General features: G+C 35.4%; 1 protein-coding gene across 3 annotated transcripts in view; it reads left to right on the top strand.

Annotated features, from left to right (window-relative positions):
• GLRA3 (glycine receptor alpha 3) overlaps window positions 1-25953 on the top strand; it is a 98698-nt gene that overhangs the window by 13403 nt on the left and 59342 nt on the right. The window contains exons 2-3 of one of the 3 annotated variants that reach the window (XM_019470220.1): window positions 9265-9392; window positions 15916-15983. In XM_019470220.1, the coding sequence (XP_019325765.1) occupies window positions 9265-9392; window positions 15916-15983 (196 nt within the window). Of the gene's footprint in view, window positions 1-9264; window positions 9393-15915; window positions 15984-25953 lie in introns of those variants that run through there. The other 2 variants (XM_019470219.1, XM_009272342.2) reach the window with 2 other exon arrangements.

Genomic DNA, 25953 nt, shown 5'->3' with positions numbered 1-25953 from the left:
TGTCAAGCATTGGAACAGGCTGCCCAGGGAAGTGGTTGAGTCACCATCCCTGGAGGTATTCAAAAGATATGTAGATATGGTGCTGAGGGACATGGTTTAGTGGTGGACTTGGCAGGGGTAGGGTAATGGGTGAACTCAATGATCTTAAAGGTCCTTTCCAACCTAAATGATTCTATGATTCTGATTCTATCTGCAAGGCTTTCAAAAGTTAAAATTGTTTGTTGAAATAAAACACAGAGAATTTAATTTCTATTCTGACACAGCTATCTCAAGTAGCCAGTTTAAACACATCACACCTCAAAAGAACATCTGTGTCATGCTATTTGACTGAACAAATGCATTTTAATGACAAACTCTGCAAAAATTTGGAAAAACCTTAGTTTTATTCACAAAAATCAAACAAATTAGTATTGTTTATGCTTTACATTGATATTTTATTTTTTTTGCCTAAAACTGAAAGCAGTTTTTATCTTTCTGAAAGAGCAGGATTTATTATTTTTGTACAAACAAAGAAAACACTTTAGTTTGGACGGACTTGAGGCCTTCAGTGGTCTTTCTTGTCAACACTTGTTGGTTTTTTATTTTAAGCTGTCACATTCTGGAACATTCTTCTGTCAAAAAGGTATTTTTGTCAGGTTTACGTTCATTCTTGGAATAATGTGTGGAAGTTCTATATACTATAAACTCTGATCTTGTTAGTCCTTTACCTACTTTAATTAAAAGATCAGATAATTAGAGACACCCCCTTTACAACAAAAAAAAAAGCCTATGCTTCTGACCTCTTCAAACATAACGTTTGCTTTTCCCATTAATCCTACCAAATACATTTTATGAAGAGATCCATATTGCACAGAAGAGTGTTTAAAGACTGTCTTCATATGACTAAATCTTACTGCCACAATCTTCAAAATGCAATTATCACGGCACTCAGATGATCAGACACCGCCAATTTGAGGATCATTTCATTTCAGCAGACCTTGTTAATTACATGGTTACACTGCATAATTTTTGTTTTAAAATTGATGAATTCTATCACCATTAGTTAGTTACAGAATCAAGGGAAGTAGTCGTGAGATTAATTCAGCTAGCCATTATTGGTGAACCAGTGAATGAGTACCAGTTCAGATCAATTTACTGAAATGCTTTTGTGGATTACTGTTTGTGAGATGCAACTGAGTGCATATTGGCTGGCTGCTGTTTCTGCTTTCCTTATGAGCATGTAATTAATTTCCTTGAGCTTCTCCACAAAGCTTTTTAATGTAAAGTGCATTAAAAACATTCAAACATCAGCTGGACAGAATGGACCACAAACACAAGATCCAATTGCTCCAGGGGTTTGGCCACATTTGCTGTCTGAGAGAATAAGCTAAGTAATGAAATGAAATATCTATTGGACCATCATAATGCATGCAAAGCATCGTATAATAAAAAAGGGCTGGAGCGTGTCCAAAGAAGGACATTGAGGTGCTGGAGCATGTCCAAAGAGCGTGTCTGAGAGAATAAGCTAAGTAATGAAATGAAATATCTATTGGACCATCATAATGCATGCAAAGCATCGTATAATAAAAAAGGGCTGGAGCGTGTCCAAAGAAGGACATTGAGGTGCTGGAGCATGTCCAAAGAGCGTGTCTGAGAGAATAAGCTAAGTAATGAAATGAAATATCTATTGGACCATCATAATGCATGCAAAGCATCGTATAATAAAAAAGGGCTGGAGCGTGTCCAAAGAAGGACATTGAGGTGCTGGAGCATGTCCAAAGAGCGTGTCTGAGAGAATAAGCTAAGTAATGAAATGAAATATCTATTGGACCATCATAATGCATGCAAAGCATCGTATAATAAAAAAGGGCTGGAGCGTGTCCAAAGAAGGACATTGAGGTGCTGGAGCATGTCCAAAGAGCGTGTCTGAGAGAATAAGCTAAGTAATGAAATGAAATATCTATTGGACCATCATAATGCATGCAAAGCATCGTATAATAAAAAAGGGCTGGAGCGTGTCCAAAGAAGGACATTGAGGTGCTGGAGCATGTCCAAAGAGCGTGTCTGAGAGAATAAGCTAAGTAATGAAATGAAATATCTATTGGACCATCATAATGCATGCAAAGCATCGTATAACAGTTCTGTAGTATGCATTGTAAGATGAAATACAAAACTTCTACCTCTCTGAATGGCTAAGATGGATTGTGTTTGAGATGAAAGAAATAATTTATGATCAGATGAGAAAAATAACTAAGCCAAATATGACAGTAACTCGGTGTTAATATAAGATTTTCAAGATAAAATACATAGATAGTTTAACTATGGAAGGAAGAAAATGAACAAACCATCTAATTCAAAGATAATTTGTATCAATTGTATTCAAAAGTAAGTTAGTGAAACTCTGGAGACTGCTCTCAGAATAACTTGGATAAATTAGGGGACTGCTCTAACTTGGACTTGGAAACTTCTCTCTGGGAAGTTTCCGGTGGAAGGTATCATTACAGCACATCATACTCTATCTCTGTCATCCACCTGTAGCAGCAACAAACCGGGAAGAGTCAGCAAATGGTGTAAGATGTAATTTCTTCCTTCACCTCTTGTCTATACTATTCTTATTAAGCCCTTCTGGAGGGCTACAACCTTTCTTATACAAAAGTTGACAGTAGCCCATTACTTCTTTTCTTCAATATTTTCAAATAAATAGACATACTTCTAAGGCTGAAACAACACACTGAAAGTGATTTTTAAGAACCCACCTTGAAGATGAAAAGTTTAAAAGAGAGAAATCAGTGAAAAACAGTACTTTCTGTAGCACACCAAGGACAAAAGTCTCAAAGGCAGTATGATTGAAATTACTTTTGAAAATATACTTTTTAAAATAAAGCATATATAAAGTTCACTTTCATTTGTAAAGTTCCTTTCCTTTGTTTGTGCTTTGGTAAAAACGCGCAGAAGTTTGGGGCAGATAGAAAAGAGACAGCTTATGAGTGATTCTCACAGTGATTCTTCAAAAACACATGGGAAAGCAATCTGATTTTTGTAGCTTTAAATGTTTTAGAGAAAGAAACATTTGTGGAGATTGTGAAATTCCCTTTGAAGAATTTTTCTCAATCATTTTCTTTTGGAGGAAGGGAAGAGAGTGAGGTTTTCTCTCACAAACATGCCTACTTTAAATAGACATTTCAGGAGCACAGATTCATGACCCATGTTTTCTCTTGCTAGCTAAATTGCAAGCTGCTAGATGAGATCTCCCATTTAAATTCTGTAGATGTTGGTGCTCTGGTTGCATAGCTATGTTAACTATATATTTTATTCAGAGTTCTGTAGTAGTAATTATTTTAAATAATAATGCAGAGGGGTTAGAAAAAAAACTGAGTCCCATCACCTGCAATCACAGTCATACATGTCACAACATCCTAATATCTAGCTCCATCTTGAAACACACAGGGCTTTTCTATCTATGCTCAAAGTGCTAAACTATTCCTGAACTGAAGTGCTTCAGTGGTTGAAAGCCTTTTAATTTATGGTCTAAATTTATCCCTGGCTTCTTCTAGATGTTGGTGCTCTGACTGCATAGCTATGTTAACTATATATTTTATTCAGAGTTCTGTAGTAGTAATTATTTTAAATAATAATGCAGAGGGGTTAGAAAAAAAACTGAGTCCCATCACCTGCAATCACAGTCATACATGTCACAACATCCTAATATCTAGCTCCATCTTGAAACACACAGGGCTTTTCTATCTATGCTCAAAGTGCTAAACTATTCCTGAACTGAAGTGCTTCAGTGGTTGAAAGCCTTTTAATTTATGGTCTAAATTTATCCCTGGCTTCTTCATCTCCGTTTGCTTTCATGACAACATTATCATTTAGCTTAAAATTCTTTCCTCTTTGCAGGTGCATGTCATAGATAGAATATTAGCTCATTTTTTCCTAGTAGTGGTCAATCTCTAATTTTTTAAGCTGCTTGTAGTTTATGGACAGCTGAAGTGCAGTTTCCATTCTGGAGCTTAATTCCATACTGTGCAAGGAGCTGATGCTCATACAACTGCTGGGTAAGTCAAATACCCAGCTGTGAAAGGAATTGAGCAAAATCGGCCAACGTTACCACACATAACCTGCAACCCAGATTACAGGTTACAGCACAGGCAACTGCAAGCTTGCAACCCAGCCCCAGCATAGAAAGACCCTGAGAAGACACCATTTTCCACTTTGAACTACGCCCATTGCTTCCCTTCCTTAAGCTTTTCAAGTCTGTAAAGTGTATTTTGGCAATCTGAAGATTTCTCCATGAGATTTGTAATGTCTATTCTGAATTTAAGCTACTTTTCTATATATCATAGGTCATTCCTTTTCACTGAGCTAGCCATATATGAAACACAATACCTTATATTTTGCTAAATTGTTTCTTCCAGAAAGCTGTACTGTCTTGGCTGGTACAGTTTGATCTTCTGTTAAGTCACCTTTATTATTAAACTGTGTGCCTAAATTCCCATTTGAATTTGTCTGTCTCTCATTGATTTTTCTTCTGCCTTTCTTCTTTAGATAAATGTCCGGCAATTTCTGCCCCTTTGAGGTATTTATACATTCCTTTCATGCTATTTTTCAATCTTCTTTTTGATAAACTAAGCAGATTGAACTCTTAAAGTCTCTTACTTTAAGAAAATTTCCCTAACTCTCAGATCATGGTTTAGTGGCTTTGTTCAGTACCTCTCCTAATGCTTTAATGTCCTTTTAAGACTTGGACATGGACTTTGATGCAATGTCCCAGAACTGGTCTCATTAATATCATATAAAATAATAAATGACCTTCATGCTTCTATTCACTCTTTCAATCTTTCCACAGCACTGGATAACACAGCAGTGCAGTGAGAACTTTAACACAACAGTGCTGAGTCATTCAACATGAATTCTGAATCCTTCTTCAGACTCAACTGCTTTCTCCAACTCTGCCCACATTCCCAATTCATATCTCTCTCAATATCCTTCCTCTGTCTGTTTTAAACTGTTCTACTTAAATGGACTGAACTTAAGAAATGGGTTATTTTCTTGCCTTCATCAATATTTATACCTCTGTCAATTTTTTTTTTGCAATTCTTAGTTTTAAACCATCAATGATTTTGTGTTTTCTTTCCAGATCATAGATGGCAGTGCTGAACACCATTCTTACTACAACTCCCTGCAGTAGCTTTTTGTCTAGAATTTAGGATGTGGGTGCTGATCTAGAGAAGCTGCATCTTGGCTGTGCTGGGCTGCTTCTTACTCTCTAACATTTATATCCCACTGTAAGCGTCTTCAGCTTGACCTAACAGTTTCTGCCTCAAATATGACTTTTGGTAGGTCACGCACTGTCACAGACCTATGATTCAGGATGTTTTCCTATCTCAGTCCATGAAACTCCAACTTGACAGTCTTGAAGGCATGACGCAAAGCTCATCTCTCCTCAGATTTTAGTTGAGCACTGATTTAACAGACAGAATAGACCAAAGACAGGAGTAATTATAGTCCTGGTGATTCTAATTTTCTGTTCATGCCTGGTTTTGTATAACAGCTTATTTGGAACAAAAATTCTTACCCGAACTTTTGATGGTGTAAATTCAGCCAGTCACAAATGATTTTTTGACTACATCGTTTGACAATATTTTCCATTTTTTTCTTGATTTTTGTCCACTATCTTAGTTAAAAAATGTCTTTTTAATTGTTTGGCAAGGCTTAATTTACATTGTAAAGATGTTCAGGATGCATTCAGGAAGTAAAGATGTTCAGAAAGCATTCAGGAAAGTGAAATAAAGTACCGCTTTAAGTCTGAAATTGGAAAATGGTTTAAATCTTTATAATTGTTAGTAATATTTACCAATAGCCCACAAGAACAACACAGAATCACCACCAGGGCTACCATTCTTGTTGGTAACTTCTCCTGGTAAAATATGAATAGACCAGAAGACTGGGAGGTTACAATCTCTCTCCAATAAAAGACTTCAGCAATGGGAAGCCTTCACTGCCTCTACCTGTGAACAAAAATGTACAGCTTTCCTTCTTGGTAATTTAAAATTGCATAATGACTTTATGCTAATCACAAGTCTATTGTAGCTTACTTTTGAATGCACCACAGGATAAAAGTTTTGCTGATATTAAATTCTTATAATTCTGCCTGTGAGAAAATGCATGCACAAATTCTTTAAAAAAATGCAACAGGTCAGAGTAAATTCCCTCTAGAGTTGCGCAAAGCCAGTCCTGGAATTATGAAATAGTTGTGTATCAAGGAGGAAGCTATGTGCATTAACACTAAAAGGAGCTAAATTCATACTTTATGAAAGGAGAGTAATTTTCTCTAACCACTTAGCCAGAGGCTTATTTTTCAGAGGCAATGTACAATAAAACTGAAGACTCCTTACCATGAAGAATTTTTATGTTAATTTGTAAACAGAAAACTCATACTTTTCCAGGTAGGCCTTCCTAAAATCCACTGCCTTACTCAGGTTTTACTATATTACCAAGTCTTGGTCTTTTTTAACTAGAAGAGTATTCCATAAGTCAGCTTGGATAGATAGAATTATTTGTCCAACAGTATTCTTGAAATACATGTTTTCAATTAAAGGTAATCTGAAAGGGCAAAATTCTGCAGTGCTCAACCAGCTTTTGCTCAGTAACACACCAAGCTGAGAAAAAGAGAAAATATTCCTTGAACAAATATTTAGTTACAAATTACAGCTGATTTCTAAAATAAAACTTGCTTATACCTAATGTATTAATTGTGCTGAATATATTGTTTTCAGAAGCAGGCAATAAAATTATTCAAGATATTCTGAGACTTTTAATCAATTAATGAAAGCAAATATTAATGATAGCATCATATAAAAAGGTAAATGCCACTTTGAGAAAATCCAATCACAGCAATTACTGTTTTTCCTATTCAAAATTAGTTACCTTAATTTCAAAGTACTCTATTCCATGGCAGCCTTTAAAAGCAACAACCAAAAGTACAAGAAAGGTTTAGAAAAAGCTTGAGAAGTGAAAAAAGGACAAACAAACAAATCCTCCATTCAGAGAAAGTGGTTGATATTGAAGCTAACAACGGGCCTTTCTATATCTGTGTCCTGGAGAATTTATTTATATCCAGAATAAAAAATAGGATATATATATTGTGTAGTATAGGAATTCCATATACACTATTGAATAGAAATGTAACTTTCTTATACAAGACTATTATATATATATATATGTATTTACACAGTATCTTGATTCTCCTGCCTTGCAAATAGATAAAATCCAGCAAAGTGTAATTAGAGACTCATATTTTATTTGCTTTATAACCACGTATGATGTTTTCAGAAATATAAATTACTATGAGTTGCAATAATGTGATGAATCAGATACATTCAGAATGATTGATAATGAAAATAATGTCAGAGGCCAATAGGATAATTTCAAATTGAACTAGAAAAAGAATATGTTAAGTACTTACTTTCTCAGAAAGGGAAATACATTTTCCAGCTCGGGGAAGAGATAAAGAACTAGGTTAGCTACTGAAGAAGATTAAAGAAACATTTTTACTGAAGGATAATACTGAAAGAGATACCAAAGTATTCAGAACAATTTAGAAATATCCAACAATTTAGAAATTTATGAACAATCTAGAAATATGGAAATGAAATTACACATAGAATAGAATATAGACTAGACAAGCAAATAAGCAGAAGGCTTAATTTTTAACCCTCTGATTTCAGTTAATATTACAATTAAAAGACTTAATTGCCGGTTTAAATTAAAATATGAGTAAACCGCAGCATTCTAGAGGTTTCTATGTTCATGTTCTGTGTGTCCTCAAATTTGTAACACTCAAGACTTAATATGAAATAATTTTTTATTTAAAATATTAAATCCAAATTTCAAATTTGAAGACAGATTTTTTAGTAGACCTTCTAAATGGAAGTTGCCATAAAACTGTAACTTTTCATGTCCTGAGTAACACAGTCTTGGGAGAAAAAAATGGCATTCCCAGTCTGCACTTAACATGGCATCTGCATACACACATACCTGTATGGAATTTTTCCATTTTGGAAAAAATCCATCCATTGTTAACAAGAAAAGTTCAGCATAGGCTTTTTATGAGATAGAAAATTCCTAAGAGTTTTACATTATTCCCTGTGTTTATTTCTAAAGAAAGGCATATTTAAGCACTGTTAAAAGAGTGACTTGGCATTAATAGGAGACAATGAAATGGGTAAGTAAAAGAGATTCACATCCTTGTGCAATAGATTTTTTACTAGATTTCAGCACAAACAGGAAAAGCTCTTTATTTTTTTTGAGACTCCATAAGCCACAAATGGTTTTACTTGCACTATGTATCACAATGTTACTCAAACTTTTATTTATATATATATTTACTGACTATGTTGTTTTTTCAATGTGTTGGCCAGCACTTGAATAAGAGTTCCACAGCAATAAAGACCTTTTCTTCCGGTCCACATGGCTGATCGTGGTGCTGATACTTTTCTCTCTTGGCATGTGCAGAGCACACTTTAGAATGTCAGTGGGAGTTCTGCATACGTATGGAGAGGAGGCTATAGGAGATGACATTTGCCATCTGGCCCTGAGATGAAAATTTTGCCCTAAGATAGTTCCTTCAGTAAGTTATGGGGTTTTTTTCCACTGCAGCAGTCACTTTTGTTTTAACAGAAAACAAACCTCTAAGACAATGTTAAAGAATACCATTTGCCAAGAGACTGTTTGATATGTTGTATTATGTTTAAATATCAACATAAAATATTGGCTGGACAAAAATTGGTGGTGGTCGTACTATTCTATGAAAGATCCTTACTACTTTTTTTTTTTTTTTTCCTGATCTAGGCTTCTATTACACCACACCCAGTTAAACAGACCAATCTTAGAGTAGACTCCAAATTATGACATTGCACATGCACAGCTATTTGTGTAGATGACATTATTTAACTGTGATAATGGATTGATTACTGTTGACTGGCAGTGTTAATCTCCAGAAGTCCTGAGGAAGAGGTAACAGCAACCTCTAACAATGCAGCTTAGGAAAATAAAATTTGCATATAAAATGACCGATATAAAAAGAACTTACTGCTTCCATTTCTTTGCTACAACTATTTTTGAAGCATAAACTAGTTTGAAAGGCAATATTAGCTTTGCTATTTTCCTGTTCATACAAGAATTAACTAAGTGATTGACTGTGTAAAATTAAAGTTTCCCTAACAAAATCTCTAACAAAATGTTTTGTTCTGGTTTTTTTGTTTGTTTGTTTTTCCTTGCTGTTAGCTTGGTAGCCACAAAGGAAACAGACAGTGCAAGATCTCGTAGCATGCCAATGTCGCCATCTGATTTCCTGGATAAGCTAATGGGTAGGATGTCAGGCTACGATGCAAGGATCAGACCAAATTTCAAAGGTAATTTCAAACCTAAACTTTCAGGTTTTCAGTATTTCAGTATGTCTTCTCACAGAAATGCAGTTTCTGGAACAAATATGAAAATGAATAAGTACACTCACTGGGAAAAAAAAAGTGCCTTCTTTTGCCTTTCTTTGCTATGACAGTTCATTTCAGTAGCAATATGCTCTATTCCTGTCACTTTCACAGCTGCCCAAATGCAGACCTTTTGAAAATATAGCTTATCACTAGATTTGAATTGTCTAATAGGGGGTTTTGTTTGTTTGTTTGTTTGTTTGTTTCTGAAATGCTTGTTAATGGATTCAAATTCCCACCTTGGACTACCATAGCCTGAAGCAGTCCAGAAAGCAAGTTCTGTGAAAGACAAGCCAAACCCTCATACCTGCCTGATCCTAACTAAAAGGAAGAGTGTGTTAATGACATGACCATCAGAGTCAAACTCAAGAGAGCTTATCTTAGTTACTGAATCTATCACCAAATTCTCCTGTGACATTAGGTTCCTCACTCCTGTGCCCCAGTTCTGCTTTGAAATGGCAAAAGGGACTATCTTTCCTCTTGTTCCTTTCCCTGTTCTCAGTTCTCCACTGAAACTGCAGGTTCTCAACACCTGGAATTGTCTCTTGGTGTGTGCCTTTTATGCACTTATCACAAAGGAGATTCAAACAAGACAAAGGAGATTCAAGGAAGATTGGAAGTCCAAAATTTGCAAATGCAATGATTACATCTTCCGAGGGTCTTAGCACAAACCATATTATCCAGACTCAAGCATGCTAAAGTAGAGTATTTAATGAAGGATTATACAAACTATATTATTATACAAATATACAAACTATTATACAGACAAATACCACCCCTTCTAACTTTTGCCATTGGGGAAGTTTAGAAGTTTAGTCTTCTTTTTTTAGAAAGCAAAGAGGTCCAATAATATAGTGGAATTATATTTAACTCTTTTTCTGAATCTTTAAATCAAGTTATCAGTCTTTAAATTCTCCAGAATATAAATTTTTTTTAAAGAATAAATCTACTGTGATTAAAAATTATATTATTCTTACTTTGCCTTAGCTGCCTCCTCCTATGCCTATCTTCTTGTGTCCAAGAGATTCTCTTAGCTCTAACATTTCACTATAGGGCGGGTTTTACTCCATGTTTACTACAAAACTTTTCTTTCAAGTAGACAGGCCTTCCTCCTCTAAGTCATCTGTCACTCCCTTTCCATCTTAGTTCTTATTCAGCACTAAATTTTATAATTTTTTGACATGTCCAAGTCCCAGAAACTTAAGTGGTTATGACTCTAAAGCCATTGCCATTTGCTGTTTTTGACAGAATTTGCCCAGACTGATTCATAAAGATCAAGTAAGTAGTTTGTCAAATGCCTTCCTCACCAGTAAGCCATAAACAGTTGGTGCTGTATATATAAACTTATTACCCAGAATTTACTGCAGCTGGAAAGTCTTTGCTTTTAATAAGTTAGCAGTACCGGTATTTCTCAGAAAATGATAAACATGCACTGGAAATTCAAACACACTGCTGAAAGATTTACAACAGTGATCAATATCCCTGATGACCATACAGAATAAGTCCCTTGGACTTTCCTTGCCAGAACTACTCTGAAGAATGTTCCAATGCCTGGCTTCCTGGAGGGTTAATGTATCAAACAATATTTGCAAGGTAATGCAAAACACTGTATTTCTAAAATCGGTAGCTCTTAAATTATTTTTGCTCCTTATTATCTTGACTCATTGCCACAGTATACTCTTTAGCATGCAAACTGCAGTTTCAACCTAAGGTAAAGCTGTGCTGGGCAAAAGACCTCAGGCAAAATATAAGCACTGCAGTTTTTCTTCTTTCTTCTTTGAGTCTCCTGAAGTCCTACAAACAAGTGTTTAAAAATGAGGAGCTTACAGCTTAGCAATTGATTCGGGGATTGGATTTTGGAGCTTGTCATGGACACCATGCAATCACAATCTTCTGATGGGGCTACAGTGAAGAATAGGCAGATGGTTTAGAGATTAGCGAATTCAATACAGTACATCTTGAAAGAATAACTCAAAAGACTTAGAGCCTTGTTTTGTAACTATTGAAATTTAAAGAGACAAAACCTAATTTGACATTGTTCTTTTTCAAAAAATGCACATTCTAAATATTCTAGACAGCTATGCAGTTTGAACAAATCTGCCCAGAATAATTCAGCTCTATCATTAAGAATAAGTATCTCCTTAAATGACTTTGCCACTTTCTGGTTAGTTTTATGGGTCCTAGAACAAGCGCTGGGGCTTAATGCCTTATTGAGTTTTTAATCTGGCAACAGTTTTAAAGAAATAGAACAAGGACTAATAAGAGAACTCAGACAATCATTTTAAATCATTTGTTCTTCCAATAAAATTCCTATGTAGACAAGATTTTTAACTACCATCTTTTAGTCATAATTAATCTTTGTCAATAACACATTATTATATATTTTGTCTGAGTGCTCTGCTTTTGGATAAGGAATTCTGCATATCTGGTCTTGTTCAACAGAAGTAATAGAGAAGATTATTGGTATTTATTAAGCTATGGAATAAAACAGAAAATTAAGAACTCTTGGAAAATCTTTGTTCCAGTTGCAAAATATTTTTATTTCCAGTACATCAAACCCATAGCAAGGTGCTTCTCTTACTCAGCTGTTCCACATCCCAGACTATATCTATTCCTGCAAATATGGGAAATACTTCACTGTCTTTCAAATTTGGACACAATTACGTAATCTATATGTAAAAATTGTCACGGCCTCAAGATGCTCAGAATTAACCTGATACAGAAGAGGTGTTATATTCTTAAATCTATACAGTCCAGATTGTAACCTTTGATAACAATCGATTAAGGTGGAAATTTGGGGATTTTCATAGGAAAGTGTAAAGTGTTCTTTTCCCTAGTATCACCAAACAATAATCGGCAATCATTAGTTTAGGAACTTCTTAAGCCAGAACTTAACTGAAAAATTAATTTACATAAATATGTTCTTCTGATCACTTCTGGAAGTTGCTTATACTTTTGGCCTTTCCAATATTTTATGGCAATAAAATCTTCATGTTTTGGAATAGTGAAAAGTATCATTTTTTGTTTGCTTTGAATTTGATGACTATTTTACTGATTTTATTGCCATATGACATATTGAGAAATGGAGGAAAAGGATTAATTCCTTTTGATCTTTACAGAATTGTATGCTTACATAGCGCTCCCTACCGCATCCCTTTTCCAATGTGAAGAGTTCTGTTCTACTTAAGCTGTTTTTGTGTGGCAGCATTTCATAGAATTTGTGATCCTTGTTTACCGTCTTGACATCTCTTTTCTCCCTAATATATCCTTTTGAGGCGGACAGAGGAGAAATTTTGAAGGATTCAAGACAGAAGTTCATGATCTACTTGTATGGTAGTCCATTTTTTTAATGTATTTCTTTGCATTCTCCTATCTTTATTGATTACAGAGCATGCTTCCAGAGAACCATCCATAATTAATCTAGCCTCTCTTTCCTACATGGAAATCATTAATTTGGAGCCCATCAGTAGGAATGCATAGTAAGGATTATTTGGCATTTGACTGATACAGAATTTCGTCAAACATTTCATTGCTTGATAGCTCAGTATTTTGTGATTTTTCTGCACCTCCTTGCAGTCAGCTTTATATACAACCACCCTAAATAATCTTATACCAGAAGCAAAGTTACATTGCTAGATATTCTTTTCGAGGTGATTAATATTAAACTACAAAGATTCAGTGCAGATCCATGGGGGAACTCACCAGCAATCACCTCGCACGTTGAAAAATGGTTATTTATTCCGAACATTAAATAACCTTAAAGCAAAAGGTCTATAAGAGGACTGTCTCTCACTTCATCAAGACTAATATCCTTAAAAAGCCTTTGACAAAAGATATGTTGAAAAGTTTTTGAAACTCCAAATAAACTATTTTAATTAAATTAATTATATATTACAGCTAAAGTAAATATTTATTTAAGTTAATTAGATTACCTTTGTCCACATGCTCATCAACTCTTTCAGAGAGCTTCAGTAGATCTGAGAGATGTTATTTCAGCAAAAATAGTATTAATCTATATCTCTTAATCATAACAGTTCTCATCATTTCTACCAGTTTGGCTGGTACAGAGGTACGGTTTACAGGGATAAAGTTCATTGTCAATGTCATCCACCATCATACCTGGAGTCTGTTTTTCTTTTTTAATTCAAGTTATACTTGCTGGACATGGTACACATTTCCACTGATAAAAAAACTCATACAGGTGATAGCTGACTCACAGTCATTCATATTTCCACAATTTTGCAAAGATTTTTATAGCGTCTGGCTTGATATCACCTCAGCCTGTCAGTTTGTTCCTGTTCATTTAGTCTGAAATGTCTACTACAGTCCTCATACAAATCTTCCATCAGAATGGCTCCAGTATTTGACACAGCTAGCAACTGGAGACAAATGCTGCTACAAAGACTTCATTTAGTTTTTCTGCTCTGACCTTCTTCACTTTCATGGATAGTTTTGTATCTTAATCATCTTCTCTTGACTTCACCTTCCAGGTCTTGGCAGGATTCTATTTTTAACGCCTTGCAGATAGTTATCATTGTTAGCTTTTCTGTCTCTAGTGAGTTTCACCTCTATATTTCCCCCGTCTTTAATTTATGTTCAACTTGCCTGAGTTCCTGTGTGAATATGACTTCCAGTTTTAACAGCTTCATTTATGCTTCTTTTTGACCATATTTTGGGAAGTTCATTTTTACTTTCAGCACAGTATCTTTAAGTAATGTCTAAACCATTTGCAAGCTGCTTTTAGCTTCTCCTTTTGTGCTCTTTTTAACTAGCTGTTAACTGGATTTTTGTAATGCTGCTTTTGAAATTAAGCATCAACGTTGTAGTGATTTAGGGTTTTTTCTTTATAAAAGAAAATGTTTGTTGATACAGAAAACTTACACCTTGAAGCATAGTATTATTTTAAACAAGATAGTATCACACCAAGTTTGAAACGATGACAAGTGCTACAGCATGAAAGTGTTTGAAAGGAAAGCTGCCTTGCAAACAAATTATCTGACACAGCCACGAAGTACAATTTTCTCTGTGACAGTTTTTAGTGACTCTGCTTTTGTTCATCTCCCCTGGTTTGTTTTTTTTTCCCTTGATCCTTTTCAGGAGTTGTCAATGCCAAGCTTTTACTGGATTCTAAGAAGTATTGGATATGCTCAACAGCTCTAAATAATTAACCAAATATCAAAGTGAAAATAGTGTCAAAGTGACTGCAGAGTGATACCGCCTTACCTGAGAATTCTGCTCCATAGGTGTAGTCTTGTGTATTACAATGACTGACGTACACGTAGTGATGTTTTGTTGCAGTTGCCATACGGTACTTCAAAACAATTATTGCCTTGAGGAAAGGAAGCTGGATGTTCCAAATTGTGTCCTGTTGGCAGAATTTTTAATGGTGTTCTGATTCTTCAAGTATTTAATGTCAAGTTCATTGGTCACATTAGATTTTGCTAGTTGCAAACTACCAGCAGTGGCAGAGCAGCTTCTTACTTCAGCGACCCTAAAAAAGAAATATTACATGAGGGTTTGTAAGACTAGTCCTCAAATTCCAGATATAGATCTTTCATTATTAGTGACTGCTTACACCTGCAAAAAGAAATCAGGTTCTCCAACGCTGAACTGGATTATTGATATAAGAATATCAAGGTGCAGGAGGGTGACAGAAAAACCTTGTGATGGAAAAACCTTGTTTCTGCTGTACACAGACTGAAATTGATAAGAAATAATGGAGAAGTTAGCATGTTCTACCACAATGCCATTTTTAGAAAGACTTTCAGAGAAATAATTTAAAACCTTTTCCATGAAGAGACAATTCATTGTTCAGTTATCATGACGACTGCTCTGCCACTACTGGTGCTTCACAAATGCAAGGTAAGACAGAACAACAGTTGACTGTAGACCCATGGTAATGGAAAATTCAGTTTAAATGGATTCTTAACCATTTTGTGAATTTAAGAGAAATGAGAATATAATCTGTCATTCTTTCTTATCCACATTTGTTCCTGTAAGCAGTAGAGATAAGAGCAGCAATAATGTATTTCTGTTACCAGTGATGACAGATAATATTAAAAGTAGCAGCTGCCTTGAGTAAGAAGGGTCACTTTTTTCCCTAATTGTTGTAAGAAGTGACATACATTGCTCACTGAAATGCACATAAAAATATGAAATATATATTTCAAATGGGATGTTGATTTTTTTTTGCATAGAATCATCTGTGCAAGTTTATAATGAACTTTTTTTTATTGCTAGAACTGGTCAGTCAAGTAGTGTACCTTTGAGAAAAATCAAAAGGAAAATTATTAGAAATTATTCAATTTAAGTTTGCATTAAATGAGTTTTGAATGTAGCATTATTTCCTCCTAAGTCAATAAACATTGTTTCATAATGGTTTATATTTTACAGTCACTCAATAAGCAATGATTCTGGAACAGGGACTGGTGTGTTTTTTCTTTTGCAGGTCCTCCAGTTAATGTCACTTGCAACATATTTATAAACAGCTTTGGATCCATTGCAGAGACAACCATGGTAAGATGTTGTTTAAACAATGTTTAAACAATGTTTAAAGTTCAAGTTAAATATGTTCAATGAGCTCAAAAGCTAGCTAGGGCTTCTCTTCACCTGGAACTAAATGAAGAAGGAAATCCACTTCTGAGAACAGAAAGTGAGAACATTTAATTTGGCAACTGATTTTTTCTAAGAGAAAATCCATCGTTATACCATCAAACACACAAGTAAAAGTAAAGCCAAGGGTTGGTTATTTTATTTCTCCGTAAGTTTTATTTGACAGTTGTAATGAACTCATTATTTTCAATTAGATAGGCATTAGTTCTATAGTGTTCCACCTTTCTAACCTCAAAAATGTCAATTCATTAAGTTGCTTTGTTAATAATATCTTATAATTTCATTATATACAATGCATATGGGGATTTATACTTTATTAAAAAAATCCTTGTTCCATAGAGCTATTGCACAGACATAATAGAATAACTACAATGGTGATCCGATATATAAAATTTCGTTATGAATTCTAAGAGTGCGGTAAATATAAGCGGATTGCACACTTTTTGTACCTACACTTACAATTGTCTATTAAAGAAAGGCAGAAGATAGAGTACAAAAAGACTGGAGACTTTAAGGAAATAAGGGGAAAGAGAGGTCAAAGTCTAAAGATAGTAAAACTAGACATTGAACTGTGAAATGACAAAAAAAACCTTCAATAATCTTATTTAAGAGGTGAAACATATATGCTAATAGCTTGGACCAGAGATTTACTAATTAAAATTTAGTGAGAGAGGAGATATAGGCATTCTTTCTCCATACAAGTGCCTCACATATTTTGAAGAAAGGCAAATAAACAACTTTAAAAACAGTTACATAGTAATTTGGGGACAGAGAGGGTTAAAATATAGAGAGATGAAGGGAGAACTGTGGGAGTTTGTAAGATCCAAATATAGTAAATACTCTGAAATCCCAACAATTTCAGAGGTCAGGATACAGACTTGGAATGACAGAACACAGACTAAAAATACACATATTTTGAAGAAAGGCAAATAAACAACTTTAAAAACAGTTACATAGTAATTTGGGGACAGAGAGGGTTAAAATATAGAGAGATGAAGGGAGAACTGTGGGAGTTTGTAAGATCCAAATATAGTAAATACTCTGAAATCCCAACAATTTCAGAGGTCAGGATACAGACTTGGAATGACAGAACACAGACTAAAAATATACTAAGCAAAAGCCATCCTTCTGAATTACCAGTAAGAGCAAAAATGAGACCTTTATGTAGCCGCGAGGACCTGTAGTTAGGAAATCAATAGCACAAATTCATAAAGTCAAATGCTTATGCCCCTTACCTCCAAAGTGGTATTCACAGCTGCCTGATCTTTACCTGCCTTGGAACATAGTGGTATATGCTACTGAAAGAGGCAGATTATTTTTTTCAGGTAGAAAATTACTTTAATTTGTATTTGGGCGCCTTGCCAGATTGCAAATCCCAAACAGATTGACATGGCATCCAAGGAGTTTTATTCAGGTTCGACCAGAGGATTAAGCGATGCCCACATGATTAGAATAGTATTCCACAGCTACTTTTTAATGGCTGTATGGGTGAATCTGGTGCAAAGCAGGAGACAGACCACAGAGTCAGTAAAGTGCAAAGATCCAGCAATTAGATCACTATAAAAAAGGATATTTAGAAAAATGAAGTTGCTACCACTTAAAAAAATTTTCCTGAAATCGGGAAGAGGATGCCTGAGTTCACATCTCAAGTGTATTTTCTCTCAAAAAAATTACAATTATAAACATTTCCTTTCAGTACAACTTAGTAAGTTAGTACAATACTTCTATCTTATAATGAAATTACATTCTATTCTGTGTTGCTTTGAAAGCCGGTTAAAACAGTCGAGATAGACTGCAACCTGATCTGTAACAAACAGTTCCAGGTAGTATGTTATAGAAAATACCAAACCTGGTTAGAACCACAGGGTTTTTCATTCTATCAATTATATGCATTCAAAAACTGGACAACTAAGCACAAGCTTGACCTTAGGACAAATGCTGCCTTCACGATGCTGGTATTCTGTTTAAAATGCATTCACTGATACAGTTCAATTGCTTATGGTCAGCAGCTGTTGACCTCTCAGAGACTCAAGTCTTCCTTTGCAGAAGAACCAATGTTTTTGTGTAGATAGGACTTTCATTTGTGTATTTTATTAGCTTTACTTCTCCCCAACACTGAAGATGAACATCTTCCAAAAAACATGAAAATCTTTCTATTTTAAAATTACAATTAAGAACATCTTGCATTATTTTACAATCTGAAATTCTGCATTGTTGAGCAAAAGTCAATTCACTGCGGTTCGGTATTTTACCCATTGTCACTATTTTACCAATTTTATTTACTGTAGTCCTTAAAATTCAGGTACCTATGTCTTAAGATTTATTCTAAATCTTTACACAGAGAAGGACTTATTAGAACAATGTATTAGACTCAAAAAAGGACTTTTATACTCTTGATAAATACTTTTTTCCAAACTGTAAACAAAAGACCTTAAATAAGCAACAAGTGCAAAATAAAACCTGGCCACTCAGTGGTACCTTGAAGTCTTGCTGGTACTTAAAACTACTAGCTGAATAATGGGATATGCATATAATCCATTAGCTTTAAAGAAGTCCGAGTACATCAACCCACGTCCTTCACTGTTAATTGTTCTTGGCACTGTCAGTCTCTTTCTTTTTCTCCCTCTCTGGTTCTCCAAGTCTGTCACTGATGACCAAAATCTTCGAGCTCCCTCTGCTGCCTCGGTTATGTATAACACAGTAAACAGTTACAGAAAAACAATGGGTTAAAAAAAACCAAGATCGGCTGCAAAATAGCCCGATGCCAACTTCCTATTTCCGGACTTTATAGTTCTCAGTAAGGAAGAGGAGTTTGTCAGTGTGCAATGGGAACTTACAGTGTGAAGCAGGAATCGGCTTTCGGGCAAGCGGATTCTCTTAAACCCATCCAGGCCTGTTTACTGTTGTACAGTGGGGTCTAACAGGCCAGGAGAGACAGCCAAACCAAAAAAGTAGCTTAATTTGACTTACAGCTTGTCACCTCTTTAAATTGGTTCATTCTTTCTTTCTTTTTTCTTGTTTTTTACATTTCTTTCAACTTATTAGAGTATAGGTTACAATTATTTCATATCCCCTTTCTTTGTCCCAAAAGACAAATTAGATGGTTCATAGTGGGGAAAAGGCATGCCACCTCTTGCTGGGAAGCTGTGATGCTAGTTGAACCTAGGTAATTTTAAGTGATCATATGAGGAACTTAATTTATGTCATGTATGTTCTGAGGAGGCGGAAAAAAAGTAAATCACATAATTAAAACCAAACTTTCATCATTGGCACCACTTAGGGTCCAGCCTTGCCAATCTTTCTACATTACTGAGCCAAATGGTAGTACCAGATCTGTATATGTCTCGATGATATTCACAAAGGGAGGATTTCACACTCATCCTCTAGCCAAGTAAAACTCTTACTGCTTTGCACACATAAAGGTCCAGTCTTTTGTTTTTTACATGTTGTTATTATTCTTTTTTTCACATAAGGATTTAGAAATCTTAAAGAATAGCAGGAGATTAAAAAATGTGGAAGCCCAGAATAAAATGACTATTTCATTATATGAAATTAAGATAACATAATTAATATACATTAACATCTGGAGTTTTTTATTTAAGATAAACATCGACGTACCTAAGCACACAAAACCTTAAAAATCATGTAGAGTTAAATGTATATTGGCAATATCGGAACCATATCCTACAGGAAACCAAATCATTTTCTTTTTGGTGCACTGGAACTTAAATTTCCATTTTTATCAGAACATCTTCAAAAGTTCCTTACAGAGTTTCTCTTTGCAGCTCAAGCTGTGCTCAGCTTGTATTTGCACTGTATCTCCTAATGCTAAGAGATTTCCTGATTGTTAAGAGCAGTGTCATATATATTGTTGGCAGTTACCAACAAAAAAGAAAAAAGAATATTCAGTCTTACAGGGTGAGATTACTCTCATCAATGCCAACATTTTCAACTACAAATGTTCAGAGACAAAATACTGAATACATGAAGCCAAGGCTACAGAGTAGTTAGGCTACGGGGCAGGTAGTAGGCCATACCAAAAAGCCTCCTTTTATTCTAGCAAATATGACTGACCAACTTCCTCAAGGTTTTCTGAGTTTTAAAGGTCAGGAACAACACTTTGATCTTAATGCAGATTTACAGCAATATTTACTAAGTATGTATTAATATCCTTAGCATAATGCATGTGCTAAAAGTGCATTGAAAGGGACGCTCACTGAGAGACCTAATGGCAAATGACAACAGTGCAGACAATAACACATTAAAAAGCATATGTCTGTTATTTGTTCCTGCCACATTTTTGCTGATGGGTATTTCTTGACTCGGTCTGAAAAGAACTGTGTATCCTGAATGTTGTTAGGAAGCAGGTGATAGATCTTTCTGTGCTCCCAGCACTAATGAGATTATCTTACATTTACAAATGAAATGTGCTTTTAACCTGCATTAACACATTTTTAAGCCATCATAATTACTCTCCTTTCACGAGTCACAGCTCTTTAATTTCATTAGCTTCATTTGTCTTCAAGTGAGCATTTCTGTTTATGTTCTATTCTACCTATTCTAGGCTGTCTTTACAAAGAGTACTTGAAAGGAGTGTTCACTTATATACATTGCAAAACTTAATGCTGAAGAGTTTCACCAAATATTTTTCCTAAATGAATCATTTACTTAATTATCTTAAATACAAGGAAATATATGCCTTCCTTTGGTGAAAATATGCTGAAAAATTCTGTGTAATGGATATAGCAATGTGTTAATACTGAAGTGACAGGCAGAATTGCACAATTTTTATCTCAGATGAGTGAACATGCAATAAAGACCACTTTACAGTTTCAAAATTACAAAAAAACTTCAATTTTTTTCCCTATTTAACAATTAACTCCCTTCTATCAAGGCACAGAGAAGTCAACAGATTGTTATTGTATGAGCTTGGAAGGCAGATTATTTAACATCCTTTATTTTATCATAAACTTGCCTCTGCCACCCTGAGCCTGGGTCACAGAGTCAGGAGTAGACAAAGGTTTTTCAAACTCTAGCGGGTCTACAGCTGTCCAGTTTGTTCCACGACCAGATTAATCCATGCAAAACCCCCTGCTGAACCTGCATTCTAAGCAGGTAACATCATATCACCCTCCCCAGACACAGCATCTATTTTCCATATTGTATGGAAATTCTATAGGATGCAACAAAAATGTGCTTGAGAAATCACACTGCAATGCGTACAGCGTATGAATTAGCAAACAAATAGCATCATTTATTTTCAATTTTTTTTAAAAAAAGACCTATATCAGTTGGTTTTATGAGCAGCAGTGGAAAACATTGTTTTATGCAGTTCTGCTCTGAAACTTTTAGTCTAGGATAACTTTTTAGAAGGAAATCTTGGTTTTCAGATGTTGTGTGGTGGAAGGTATCAGGTAAGACGCTGGCTGGTATTACAACAGCGCAACAGCATGATGAAGCAGAGAGGGACAAGGAAATGTTAGACAAAGGTAGCACAGCCAACTCCCGTCCGTCTCACTGAGTTACAAGGTGTGGCATGGTATCAACTGCTTGCAACAGCTGATCAAGGGTGCATGTTGCATATTGTGTTGAGGAGAAGAGGTGTTTTCAGGTGCCTATCAAGAATGAGACCAATTGGAGCTGTGCATAAAAACATGAGGGTCAAGTATCTGGTTTGCTGATAAACTGTAATAGATGGTGCAGCAGATGGATCGGTTGGGTGACGCTACACGTAGAAGAGGCTAGTACAGATGATACTGCACATAATGGTTTTCAGGCACCAATAGCTGAATTTCGAAATCTGGAGAAATCTGGTTCCCTACTAACACTGAAAATCATCCTTACACAAGAAGTCAGAAATGAGGAGAAATGATCTCACTGTGTTTATCTCCTGGCCTCTGTGAAGATTATGAGGATGACTCTACCTTTTCCTAACCTTCTCTTTCTGTGTTATAAGATGAGAATGTTCCTGTGTTCTTTCCTGGCATCTATACTGGTGTTTTTTCTCAGGAAATAACTCCAGCCTTTTGGGCTCCTTTTATGACTCTGAAAAAGTAAAGGAAATGTCAGTTTTTCCCTTTTGATTCCTTTGATGATTTATAAATGCTTCAGAAAAAAATAATAGACAGTGTTTGGATTGGATCATTCCAGAATTAAATTCCAGGAATTTGGGCAGCAAATGGGCTTTGCACTGAAGAAAATAGTTTTTACTATTATGTTCAGTTTAGGTTTGGACTAGCAAAAATGGCTGATTAAATTGATTTTTAAAAATCACCAGAAGCTTTGCCTTTGCTGGAGTTAATGGCCATTGCAGAAGCTGGTGGCAGGCTTCTTTCCCTGGCCCCTCAAGCCAGTGGTTTTTAAACTGTTTTCAGAAGCAACTCTCCAGTGCGTTATTAGGGAGCAGTAGTGTTCATTCCTTGGTTAATAGAGTGTGATCACGTTATTTGAGAAAGAGGCTCAGTTACAGGGATGGTTTCCACATATTTCATATGTTTGAAAGCCAGTATATTCAACATGGATATACAGAAAAACAGAAATATAAACTATGAATAGAGACATGACAGAAAAAAAAATGAATAAATAATCTTGTCTTATTAAACATTAGGTTAATCTTTCTTGTTTGTCACTGTAAAACAGCAACAAACCAACTCATGACCAAGTCTTAGGTTTATTTTAAATAGCATCCTGAGGCCAAATTCTGCTGAAAGCTCTAGAGATATAGTGCAATCTTACCTAATAACAGAGTGCACTTGTCTGAGAAAATACTGGAAAAACAGCAAGGTCTTGTTTTCAGGTCTCAAAACCTGCCATTTCTAGATATCCTTTCAATGATCCTTTCAATGATTTATGAAAAATGGAAGCTTCCTTTTTGAAAGGAAATTACTTCATGCAGTCAACATCTCTAGATTGACTGTGAAGTTACAATCACTAGAATAAGTGATAGTGTAATGATGAAAAGCTGCTTGAAAAAGTTTCGGGCATTTTCAATAGCTTTAGATGAAAGTACTGTCATAGAGGATCCAGCTCAGTTGTTAGTGTGTATGTGCAGTATTATGGAAATTTAAAAGTGATACAAGAACTGAAAAGGACTATATTCTGTGCATGAACAAATCATAGGTCTGAAAATATATCAAGTATCTACAGTAAAGCAGAAGTTCAAACTGACGGTTTTCACTGACACCAGCCATGTAATGGGCACAAACAGAATAAAGGTGTGGTCCTTTTGCAAAAACAGAATCCTTTAAAGCAGAATCTAGAAACATAATATACTGGAAGGTTTCCACAACGAAATACTAAAATTCCCATTTCAGTTGTTCTGATTTGTAAACTTCATTTTTGTGGCTGTGACCCATAATTTATTTCAACATTTTTTTGAAGAAGATTAATTGGAATAAATTTTATATTTATCCCAGTAAGGCTTGGTGGCTGAGTCACAGCCAAGTTCTGTAATGTTCTCTGGAACTTGGAGCTGAAATTCAATGGGATCTTTATGCAATATGGAGAATAAATATCTAAGTCAGAAATAAAGACTGCTGGTTTCGTTTAACTTTCCCTACTGATATGAATAGATCATCTGGATCTTAATACCCATCTGTAAGGGTAACATGACTAATTTCAGACCTGTGTGGTTCTGTCAAGGTTTCCAGACATAAATTTTATTACTTATTGTCAACAGACAAGAGGTAATCTCTTGTTTCCCAACATGGAAGAACAGTGTTTCTAGACTATGGCACGTGCAGAAGACAGGCACTCTGCGCTCATGTAGAAAAGCTGCAGTGGAGACTGGCAACAGGTTTGCTCATTTCAAAGCAGACTGTTCTTTCCTGATCCTATTTTTGTGGTGCCTGAAGATGCAGTTCCATATCTACAAATTAAATTAACTAAAGAGAACTGCATACAGATTTTTAAAAAACAAACACTGATAGTCTTTGCTTCCTAAATTTTAGCAGGTTTTTGTCATTCAGTTTAACAAAAGACTAAGACATGATGCTTTAACACTTTAGTACTCTTTGCCAATACATAAATCCACAAACAAATGTTTTCATTAATGAACAACAGCAACAACAAAATGTTAAATGTTAAATGAAATCTCCAAGATTCTTCATGAAAAACAACTAGTAGTTTATAGTCCCAGCTGTCACATAAAACATGGAAAATACTCCACTACCTAAGGCCTAGTGCTGAAAGCTGAGCGGCTGTACCCATTTGTTTGAGCTGGGCATCCACAAAATCGCTCTTCAGTTACCACCAGATGCATACAATATCTTCTGCTTTGACTTCGTAGTCCTGGGAGAAATGTCAAATCAGGTATACAGCTATCAATACCAACTTCAGGTCCCAATTCTGTAAACGTTTTAGAACATGTCAGTCAGAGTTTGTTTCACAGGTCTAGGGAACAGGCAGCGGTGGTAGTCTTACACTTGTATGCTGGGCAATGTTTTCTTAAATTCTTACTTACAGTAGGGGAAATCTAGCTTCAAATATTTTTTACCTCATTTGAAGAAAAGACTGAATCCAGGCCTGCAGTTGCCTTAGTACTCTAAGCCTAGGAGTAACTGTTCTGTTTCATCTAAAATAGATAAATACTTATCAGGATAGGTGTTATAATCAGCTCTTCCAGACATATTATAGGAAATAATTTTATCATTCTCTCTGGTCTGTTTTAACAAACATTCTTAAAGATTTTCAAAACACTTTTTACAATACGGAAAGCTGACCAGCTCAATTTAAAGACACCAAATTTTCCATTTCCTCATAGCCACATATTGCAATTATTAGGAACAGAAGACTGGAAGGGACCTCCTACGTCATCAGTGCAAGCACTTGCTACTGCAGACAATTTTGCTTAATAATCCTATTCATCACCTGTTCTAATGTTGTCTAAAACCCGAATGGTTTCTTTACATGCCAGCCCTTATGAAAGGTATTTCCAGAGTCTTTATCTCCTCATTCCAAGGGAGACTTAGCCTTTAGCCAAATTTTTGCATCCTGTGTTTAGCTATACCCATCTGATCTTGTTCTAGAAAAGCTGGAGGAAAGTTCATGCCTCTTATTACCTCTTACCTGTGCTTGCTGCCATTGATTCTTCTTTCTCTGACTGCTCTTTTTCACTTAAAGGAAAAGCCATGACATATACAGCACTGCACTATGAAAGCCTATGGCATTACTCCCATCCCTCCAGCATTTTCTTACTTACCTTTACATTTTTATATTAGTCTTTTCAATCTGTTTGAATAGCAGCTACCAGGTTAGCTGTTGCTAAAAGTCTATATCCTGCTATAGCAATTACACAGCAAAAGCTGTGAAGATAACTAATTTGCAAGCTGAGATCTACTCAGTCACTATTGTAGAAAATCTGAGGATCTGTGAAAATAAGATTGTGGCACCACTACATAGCTCTGTTCGTATTGTATGAGGTATGCTGTTTATGAAGGTTCATATTTTGTTACAATCATACAAGAAGATTAATTCCATTGAGGTTATGATTATCTAACACTTATGATATTTCTTTAATTTAAAAGGACACAGATAACAATGTAAAGACATTGTAAAAAAAATCCAAAAGACTAGCAAAAAGAAATAATTTTTCAAATATCTTTAAGGTAGCTGCTTCGTGTTATCATGGAATCACAGAATAGTTTGGGTTGGAAGGGACCTCTAAAGGTCATCTAGTCCAACCCCCAGGGACATTTTCAACTAGATCAGGTTGCTCAGAGCCCCGTCCAACCTCACCTTGAATGTTCCCAGGGATGGGGCATCCACCCACCTCTCTGGGCAACCTGCTCCGGTGTTTCACCTCCCTCAGCATAAAAAATTTCTTCCTTCTATCTAGTCTAAATCTACCCCCCTTTAGTTTAAAGCCATTCCCCCT

Source organism: Aptenodytes forsteri, unplaced genomic scaffold (genome assembly GCF_000699145.1).
Source record: "Aptenodytes forsteri isolate BGI_AS27 unplaced genomic scaffold, ASM69914v1 Scaffold13, whole genome shotgun sequence".
Lineage (NCBI taxonomy): Eukaryota > Metazoa > Chordata > Aves > Sphenisciformes > Spheniscidae > Aptenodytes > Aptenodytes forsteri.
Note: the sequence above shows the minus strand (reverse complement) of the source record. Positions and strands in the feature narration are given on the sequence as shown.